Raw genomic sequence first — 9,368 nt, 5'->3', positions numbered from 1 at the left:
GGGCTGAGACGCGATTCTTTGATTTGGGTTATTATTATAGGGTTATTTTTTATTATAGTGTTTTTCGCCCTAAAATTGAACCCCATTTTTACCCACCCATATCCTGTCTTTTTCATGTGATTGATTTGCCTTTTTTTTTTTTTTTTTTTTTTTTTTACATTTTATTTCTATTTTACCTTTAAAAAAAAAAACTATGCCAGAGAATTGAAAAGAAACAGTAAAACTGTGAGGTAATGTTAAAGCAGACTTCTTTTTTTCTTTTTCTTCTTCGACAGTCACGAATCATCACAGTGAGAAGTGGGTGGGGACAGGCATGTTGCACCATAAGGGTTTTTTTCTTGAGAGCACTTGAAGAAGTTCCCACCTCTGAAGCAATCTGTTACTGTAGGTTCGCTGGTGTGGTGGAAATATTAAAGCGTTCACATCCTAAGAAACACCACCGGAGCTGGTAAGTGGGCAGTTTTATTCTTTTTACTAGGATATTCTATTTATGTAGGTCAGCTCACTCAATTTTGGAAAAATCATACAAACAGCAACTGTCAACGCAACCTAATGTTTTGATAGCACTGCAAAGTTTCTAAAGTGCTACTTTAAAAAACAACTTAGGATTTATATTGGAATATGTATTATGTCAATCATATTTTGCCATGTGTACTGACATAAAGTGAGACTTTAATCCCTTCAATTGAATATGATACTATAAATTTCCTTGTGTAAAACGACATTCTGACAGAAATGTCAAATGAAATGTATGAAAAAAAGCCATTACAGTGCAGTTTGTGTACAGATTGTGTTATTGTGTTATACCAACTTTCTTGGAATAAAGCCTGTTGGCAGATTACATGTTGAGAAAACTTTCTGCGACCTGAAATGTAAGCAGACAAGCTTGTGTTTTCACACTGCAGAACACTGACGTTGGTTCCCTTTTTTTTTTTTCTTTCTCAACCCAACCGACAGAGATGATGGACTCAATTGCAGACCAGGTTGCTCCAACAGGAACCCCCAGTCTGAGCTCTCTGGCCAGTAATGACACAACCTTCCTGGACTCTGATTTTCGTTACACCCTCTTCCCAATCGGCTACGGCATTTTCTTCATCCTGGGCCTTGTGGAGAACATCTACGTCCTGTACATCTTGCACTGTCTCCGTGCATCCAAGGCCATGGGCGAAATTCGCATCTACATGGTCAACTTGACCATCGGCGATCTCCTCTTTGTGTGCGCCCTTCCGCCCTGGATCGGCTACTACAGTCGTCGGGGCAGCTGGGTCTACACAGACTTCATGTGTCGCGTCACGGGCTCCTTGTTCTTCATCAACACCTACTGCACCATCTTCTTCCTCGGAGCCATCAGCGTCAACCGCTACTGGGCCATCGTGCGACCGCTGAGGGCGGCCTCCTCCGATCACAGGTGCCGCGGCATCGCTGTCTGCGTTGCCATCTGGCTGGTGGCTCTGTCGATGGCAATCCCGTTCCTGACGTCTCCGGGGACCAACACGGACGAGAACGGCGTGACGCGCTGCTTCGAGGGCTACCAGAATCAAACCGACTCGCAGAAGAAAGCGGTGGCCGCCACCCACTTCGCTATAATTGGACTGTTTTTCGTCATCTTCTTTCTGGTTGTGGTGTGTAATCTGCTCATTGCTCGCGCCCTGCTCTTGCAAAGTCCTCCTCAGGCTGATATCAGATGCCGGACAAACATATCAACAAAGTCCAACGTGTCACTGCCCTCTAAAAAGCCCAAAGGGATCAAACGGAGAGCGCTACAGATGCTGTTGGCAGTGGTGGGTGTGTTTGTCGTTTGTTTTCTGCCCCACCATATCGTCCAAGGCCCCTGGGCGCTGGCGGTCCTGCAGATTGAAGAGGGTTGGGGAAACACCAACTGGGGGCAGGACACTCGGCAGGCGCTCAACGACGCTCACCAGATCACCCTGCTCTTCATGGGCTTCAACTGCATTTTGGATCCTATAGTGTATTGCTTTGCCACCAGGAAGTTCAGGAGGTTCGTTATTGCCCACCTCAACAAGCTTCAGAAGGGAGAGAGGTGCACGCACACTGCCACTTCACAGCTCTCCATGGACAGCAAAACTCCCAGCCAAAGAATTTATGAGCAACAGGAGGTGGAAATGCCTTGACTCCAACATCAACTGTTGTTGACAACATACAGACTGCCGCGGTCTTTACACTGCACAATTGCACCCAAACAATTCTTCTGTCCCTGTGAAGCAGTTTTGCAAGTGGAAGCGACCAGACAAAAGACTTCAGGCTCGGATGACAAAGACCAGATAAAACACCAAACAAGGTCAAATCCTAGAACAGGTGTTCTGAAATAAAACCGGTGGAACATTACAGAAGAGCAAAAATGATATTTAACTTATATACAGCACGTACACACAGACACTTTCACAAACACACACACACACACAGGAATGAAAATGAATCGAATCATTGCAGGTTTTGTCTCTTTTGCGTTGCCAGGACAAGTTTTATTTGTAATAAGGCCACAGCTACGGGTCCCATCTGGCAACAAATATGTTTGATTTACTGAAGACAAAGCTATTACTCATAGTGACAAAGCAAAGCTCACACTTATTATGCATACATCTGCTGCATCTGTACTATGTTTGACTGTCAGCTTACTTGTTGCACAAGAGGGGGGTGCTCCAATTTTATTTCCTGTTCTTAAACTGTGTTTCTTTGGTAGATTTACTGCATTTAGCTGGTTAACATGTTCACAGTCACATTTAAATTTACATTTAAACTTAGAATTTCTTTTCTTGAGTCTTTTTTTGAGTCCCAGGAAGGAACGGAATCCAGTTATATTGAATGCAATGTATGTTCATGTTAAAAGAACCAACTGTATTATTTCAAATACCATTCAATTTTTTGTTTTTTTGCAACATGATTTAAAACATGCTGAGACCTCAATATATAAAATTATAAAAAACAAAAAAGACATTTGTTTAAAATCTTTATGTCTTATGCATGTAACCCAGTGTTTCTCAAAATGGGTGGTGCGCCTGGGGGGCGCAGAGTCACGTCTGGGGGCGGGCGTTGCGAAACACCGGCCGGGAGGGAGACGGGGCGCCCGGGGGAACTCATGTTTTCACGTTGGAACTTTTTCCACGGCGGAACATGGCGTCTGGTCTATTTCCTTTCTAATGTGCGAGCGAAAAAGCCAGAGGACAATGAACAGTTTTCCAGCGCTGATAGAACGTAATCAAACACCTTTGCATCAGTACGTGATCTACGCCGCGACTGGCGCGATATTATGACTCAGCGCACGCAACGCTCAACGTCATCCCGTGTGGCAGGTAGAAAATGTGATGTTGTCGCATGACTGATGTTGTTGATGTGGTCAATATCATCAAAACAAGACCCCTGGAAGCGCGGGCTATTCTCTGCACTTTGTGAGGAGATGGGAGCACAACATAAAGCTGTGTTGTTTCACAGCGAGGCCAGGATGGTGGATGTTACAAAAGTGGTTTGCCCAAAAAAAGTTATTTTCACAGCAGAATAGTGAAAGGAGTATTCTTGTTTAAAAATTAATGTTCAGGATTTGATGTCACAAAGAGTGATTTGCTAAAGTTGTTTTGATATGATTTCATAAATGAAGAGAAAAGTGAGCAGTAACCCTAACCCTAGCCCTAATTCCAGCCTTATCGCTAACCATAATGCCATGCAAGGCTATGGGGTCAACTAAAAGTAAAGTCAACTTTGTCCTAGAGACATGGGGCCACTTGCAGGTTCATCAGGATCCCTCAAGAAACAGCCACGTCAAATTTGGGGCTTCTAGCCCATGAGGAACCCCGAAACTCTAACCCTAATTCCAGCAGTAACCCTAACCCTAACCCTAATTCCAGCAGTAACCCTAACCTTAATTCCAGCCTTATCGCTAACCCTAATGCCATGCAAGTCTATGGGGTCAAAAGTCAACTTAGTCCTAGAGACATGGGGCCACTTGCAGGTTCATCGGGATGCCTCAAGACACAGCCACGTCAAATTTGGGGCTTCTAGCTGTTAAAGATGACTTTGGCAACTGTGTGTTTTTGAAATTCAGCAAAAGGTGAGCAAAAGTAGAAAAAAATCCTTTAATTTACAGACCTTGTGTTGAATAAATTATGATCTAGCACGCAGAATGCAGTTTTGAGTTCTGACATGGAGTTGCACATGCAGGGTGGCCAGTGACATGGAGTTGCACATGCAGGGTGGCCAGTGACGATGCTCAGGAGAGACTCGAGTACACATTGTCCACAGACAAATTGCTGGGGTCCAGATCTGAGTAGGCGGGATTGCTGTCTTCGTAATTCATGTAGACGTCTCCTTCGCAGTCTCTCTTTGGCAAATCTCCCCTTGGTGTTCAGAGAAAAGATATCAGACTGTTAAAAACTCATCTTATTCTGAAAAAGCAAATACATCTGGTTTTCAGTTGGACTCACTCTGGGGAACTTTGGGCCCTGGGAAAATCTGTAAGAGAAGAAAAAATAACAAAAATAATTAGTTGAAGATTGGCTTTAAACCCATTACACATTAGCATGTTTCCCCTACCTTTAAGCACAGTGTTCAGCGAGAAACCTCGTTTTTGAAGACACAGCCACAGAGGAGTAGCCAGGCTGAAGATGAAGGCCAGGAGGGAGAAGACGAGGGCAGCTATTCCCAGTGCCTCATCGGCTGTTCAGGAGCAGGGCAGTGGCAAAGAATAGTAAAACATATCAGCAATGTAATTATTTTTTTCTCTCTACCACGTCAGATACAGTTATAAAAAAATCAAACTCTAAATTATAAGATTTTCGTTATTTTGCAGACAGTGTGAAATATTGTCTATTACTCAGTTGTCTAAATAAATATCTTTGAAAAAGTTTTGTTACTGTTACGTGACACACAATCTTTGCTTTTATGGTTCTTCTCAACATTGACAACATTCATCGGTTTCTATGCGCCACACTTGCGAATGAATGCAGTCCAGCAGCCTCTGTGTGTTCGGTCCTGCCGCTCCCTGTGCTCTTCCTGGGCTGGCCGCACAGTCATATTAATGTTAGGCGTGAATCCCGTCTTCCTCACCTCCCTTTGGAACCATTGGCCGTAATTATGACACAAATTTACTGGAAAACTATACTGAGGAAACACCAGGGGAGAAAATCCTCTAACTTGTGGTCTCGGGTTTGTTCCTCATTGTTTGACGTTTTCCACAAAATATCTTTTATTTCCTTGTTGGCTCAGTTGAGGTTCTGGAGGCTTTTGAGGGCCTGCAGGGAGCCCGTTTGTTGCTGCGTACACGCAGACCACAACTACGACATCCAGTGGTGAAATAAAAAGAATCACATTGCCCCTTTAAGGAGGCATATAGTAGGGGCCTGGGCCTACTCATCCTCGCCTCAACACTTAAAGAGACAGCTCTCCAACTCTGTGGGCTTGTGGACTTGTTTCGCATCATACCGCAGCTGTTCCCCTCTGTCCATTATCTTTTTCTTTCTCTTGAGAAACACGCTCATGCGACTGCAAGATGTTTTGTATGTTATTATATCCCATACATCCACCCAGCCATCATTTTCTATTAGTGTTCTTCTGCCCCCAGGATTGTGGAGGTGCTGCTGGGACTTGCCGAGGTGGATGTTCACATGCAACAAGCTTATCAACACAGAACAATACCGACCTCGTGCTGGCATGGAGACGATGAGGACTGCGTGCTGGGTGCTCTCCCTCTCCTGGGACAACCCCCACCGGGCGAGGCAGCGATAACGCCCGCTCTGCTCCGGCTTGGTCAGGGTCAGGTCCTGTCCGCTCGCCACCACTGTCCAGGTTTCATTTTGCAGCCGTTGCCAGGACCAAGTGACAGAGAACGTCGTGTTGAAAGACGGGCAGTGAAGGTCGACTCTTTGACCTGCTGCAACTGGGTAGTCCGGCACGGCTTCCAGCTGCAGAAGACGCAGCATCCCTGGAGACAAAGAGGGTGATGGGTTGAGGACGGGGCCGAGGCCAAAATTTCGAAACTGATGGCGATGATCTGTTTTCAGGTGTAGGATCAGAATAGTTCTGTTGTTTCTGTCTGATTGTTAGATAGAAAGCCCAGCACCTGTTGGACTATCCTGCATGGGAGATTTTCCTAAGGTGGTGTGTAAAACCATATATATCAAAAATCACTGATAAATCTAAAAATGTCAGTGCAACACTGGGGCAATAGTTCATGTTTACAATTACCTTCTGGACTCGTGGTAGCAGGAGTAGCAGTAATATCAGCAGCCATTGCAGTTGCCGGTGCCAATGAACTCCAGGATTCCACTGCCAATCAAACAAGAAAAAAAACATTGATGTTTAAATCCAATACTCCTGAATGTGTTGCCGTGTTAAGCACCCCATTCTTACCTGTGGTCTGTCTCAGAAACAACAGGATCAAACAGTGAAGGGGCATCTTGTTTCAGGATAAACCCACGGTACAAGCCAGGCTCACTTTCACTTCAGCTGCAGGAGTGGATCAAGTAACATCTCCAAATCTCAGGTAATAAAGGAGGAAGTATCGAGCTGGAAAAAGGAGCAAAGAGGAAGTTTGGAATTCCCTTTAACGCTCAATAAATATTCAACTGAAACAATTAATAGACAAATAAGATTATTTTGAGGTCAAGCAGAATAATGGGTTTTGCACACTACACTTCTTCCTGATGGTAATTCGCAGGAAAAAAGGTAAATTAGCTTGAAAAAGGCAACAACACTCTCCCCTCAGTTTCCAATTGAACAATTACAAGATAAACACAGTTCTAAACTCTAGAAAGCCCTCAGTAAGTGGCGTCTAAAATCCACCTTTCACTTCATGACCTGCAGGTTAACAGCAGTTAACCAAACTCTGCAGAACTTCTAATAGTTTTTTTTTTCTTGCAGCTGGCGGGTAAGTCTATCACACTCTCAGCACACTTGGGTTTGAACATTTCATATCTGCGACAGTGGTCGCCCTCGGGCTCAGGCTGTGATGACAGCCAGGCTTTCTGCTGTTGGACAGTTTGACACCAGACCTCTCACTTGAGGCAAACTCTATCACCTCCTGCCAGAGCAGGTCCGGATACCAGCAACTTGTCCTCCAGTGATATGATGTATATTGCTGAATATATTTTTTAATTATTCAAATTTAATCATAATTGTTTTTCTGTACCTTTTTTCCACAATAGCAGGAGATTTGAGTCATGGCCACTTCATTTACACCATTACGACATCCCTAATGTTCCATACGAATCAAAAGCCTTGAATTCAAGCGAACGTTGCTACCTTCCCCTCAATTTAACTGTACTTCATTGTCTGCATTCAGCCAAGCAGTTGTTTTTTTTCTTTAAATAGAGGAAGTGGCTCCTCTTGCAATATCGGCCTGTTGCCAAAATAAGGCCACAGATATGCCTACAATTGCTGTGGGACAACAGCGTAGGGTTATTGTATGACGCATGGATGCCTTACTGAGATGAAGCAAGTGTAATGCCAGATGGTTTCGTTGGAAATCAGATATGGAAATAAATTACAAGCAAACCAAGGAAACCTTCTTGTTTTTCTGTCTCAACAGTGTAACTTGGAGACAGGGAATGCAAAGGGTTTCACTAATATTTGCAGGGACACTGAAAACAAAGGCTAGTGCCCGCCAAAAAATATATTTAACGTCTAAGTGCAATGATAAATGTAGACATTGCTCCATTTTTGGCCAATTTCCCAAACGCTAATGCAATGTTTTTTTCACCAAAAGAATAGTGTGGTTGTCAGTATTTCTCCACACACCTCATGTGACTTCCTCTTAATAAAGTTGTGTACACCAGAGGCGATAGAGGATCTTATCTTCCTCCCTCACTGGGAGGAAGATAGATGACAATGCTGTATAATTATCTGTGTGTGTGAGTTTGTGAGGTGTGAGTGTGTGTGTGTGTGTGTGTGTGTGTGTGTGTGTGTGTCTTTTCCCCCAGTCATTACTCTTCATTATTCTTCTATTATTCATTAGTCATTCATTAGTCTGCCTCTACCACTGGCTGCAGTCATGCCTGTTGGTTTGCACTGGCACGGTGTCCCTGCCAGAACCATGGTGTGACTTCAACGTTCCTTCATACATGTCGGGCAATGTTGTATCATTCGTTTTTACATAAAATCTGGACATATGCAGCTGAGCTACACTCACATTTCATGACACGGCCGGTTGAGGAGCTGCATTAACTCTGACTGCATTGATGCTCAAGGCCTCAGACTGCAGCTGATATGTGACGAGTGGATTAATGGGGTGCAAAAACTCACGGAAAGTGAAGCTCGAGTGTTTGAAATGAAGTCTGCATGAAAAGAAAAGTGTGCGATATCAGAGTTTTGCGGGGTGAATAGCATAAGTTAAAACTAATAAATAAAGGGAGGTTGTGCTTTGAAATATATCATTATTCAACATGTATACATACTAAAGGTGGCAATGCTAATTTACATGCAGCATGCACAGTAACGCATAAATAAACAAAGTATGGATGTATCAAATATATCATCACTAATGTGCACTTTTGATTCAGCTTTCGTTGTCAGCAGGTTGAGAATAATTGCTCCTCTCTCAAAGGCGCAGAGGGGAACTCAGTGAATGTGTTGATCAAATTACTGAGTTTAGATAAATATGGTAAAATGCAATGCATGGTAATCATCCGGCAGCGCTGAGTGATGAAAAAAGGAACTGAAGCGCCAGCTGGCGCTTCGTGAGTCCGCGATGCTCTCTCCTGGCAATTCACGTTGCTGCATCGATATCATAAAACATACAACAGCCATCCATCCATTTGCTATACCTGCTTACTCACCTGTAGTCCACTTAGAGTTGCTAATTGGCCTCACATGCATGTGCATGGCCAGAGAGAAGCCACGCGGACACAGGGAGAACATGGAAACTCCACACAGAAAGGCTCCAGGCCGGGGATCAAACCCACGGCCTTCTCGCTGTGAGGCAACAGCGCTAACCACTGCCCTACAACAACCATGAAAACAAAACAACTGTAGTGCAGCACATAGCACAGCAGATAATAAAGTGCAAGGTCCAAGAGACAGACTCCAGCAGTCTTCCTTGAGGATCACTGTCTGCAGACAGAGAGACAGACAAAACAGTAGCCACTGACTGCAAACGCCACTTTGACAGGTTTAACTGAGCATTTACAACAGTCAACCACTAGGGGGAGCTCGGCAACCACTGTACCGTAAGTGGGGCTTTCCAGGCCTACTTGTCAAAGCCGGTAGTTGCACACTAACCCGCTTTCTCAGCCCTATTTATTCATTTATTTATTTATTTATTTATTTATTTATTACAGTGGCGGGTCCGACCATCAGCCTGGCCGCTTGAAACGAATGCCTACAGATCATGTTCCTGTTAGCTGAGGAGAAATCAATGGAGC

General features: G+C 44.1%; 2 protein-coding genes across 3 annotated transcripts; one reads left to right on the top strand and one right to left on the bottom strand.

The window, feature by feature from the left end:
• The first annotated feature begins 312 nt into the window (after positions 1–312).
• Positions 313–2,953, top strand: ptafr (platelet-activating factor receptor). The gene is made up of 2 exons (XM_076018001.1): positions 313–448; positions 958–2,953. Exon 2 carries the CDS (start codon positions 960–962, stop codon positions 2,130–2,132), a length of 1,173 nt encoding a protein of 390 aa, XP_075874116.1. The 5' UTR covers positions 313–448; positions 958–959; the 3' UTR covers positions 2,133–2,953.
• A 1,235-nt stretch (positions 2,954–4,188) lies between these two features.
• LOC142883266 (uncharacterized) lies at positions 4,189–9,129 on the bottom strand. Of its 2 annotated transcripts, XM_076017999.1 has the most exons (7): positions 8,784–9,129; positions 6,361–6,516; positions 6,196–6,276; positions 5,651–5,932; positions 4,546–4,668; positions 4,437–4,464; positions 4,189–4,349 (listed from the first exon to the last, which is right to left on the bottom strand). In XM_076017999.1, the coding sequence occupies exons 2-7, from the start codon at positions 6,404–6,406 to the stop codon at positions 4,223–4,225; spliced, it is 687 nt and encodes a 228-aa protein (XP_075874114.1). In that variant the 5' UTR covers positions 6,407–6,516; positions 8,784–9,129; the 3' UTR covers positions 4,189–4,222. The 2 variants fall into 2 exon arrangements, with proteins under 2 accessions (XP_075874114.1, XP_075874115.1); XM_076018000.1 differs by lacking the exon at positions 8,784–9,129 and having other exon boundaries at positions 6,361–7,578.
• Between the last annotated feature and the right edge of the window lie 239 nt (positions 9,130–9,368).

This window comes from Nelusetta ayraudi, unplaced genomic scaffold (assembly GCF_046127955.1).
Source record: "Nelusetta ayraudi isolate G7.1 ecotype Tasmania unplaced genomic scaffold, CSIRO-AGI_Nayr_v1 ptg000007l, whole genome shotgun sequence".
In the NCBI taxonomy this organism is placed as follows: domain Eukaryota; kingdom Metazoa; phylum Chordata; class Actinopteri; order Tetraodontiformes; family Monacanthidae; genus Nelusetta; species Nelusetta ayraudi.
The sequence above is the reverse complement of the archived record's forward strand: the minus strand, read 5'-3'. Positions and strand labels throughout refer to the sequence as shown.

Bases quoted from the DNA above. Each gene is read 5' to 3' on its own strand.
- ptafr (XM_076018001.1), top strand. From the start codon at position 960: ATGATGGACTCAATTGCAGACCAGGTTGCTCCAACAGGAACCCCCAGT.
- LOC142883266 (XM_076017999.1), bottom strand. From the start codon at position 6,406: ATGCCCCTTCACTGTTTGATCCTGTTGTTTCTGAGACAGACCACAG. The intron at 6,277-6,360 runs GTAAGAATGGGG...TTTGATTGGCAG, and splicing joins GTTTCTGAGACAGACCACAG to TGGAATCCTGGAGTTCATTG. The intron at 4,350-4,436 runs GTGAGTCCAACT...CTGAACACCAAG, and splicing joins AGGGCCCAAAGTTCCCCAGA to GGGAGATTTGCCAAAGAGAG.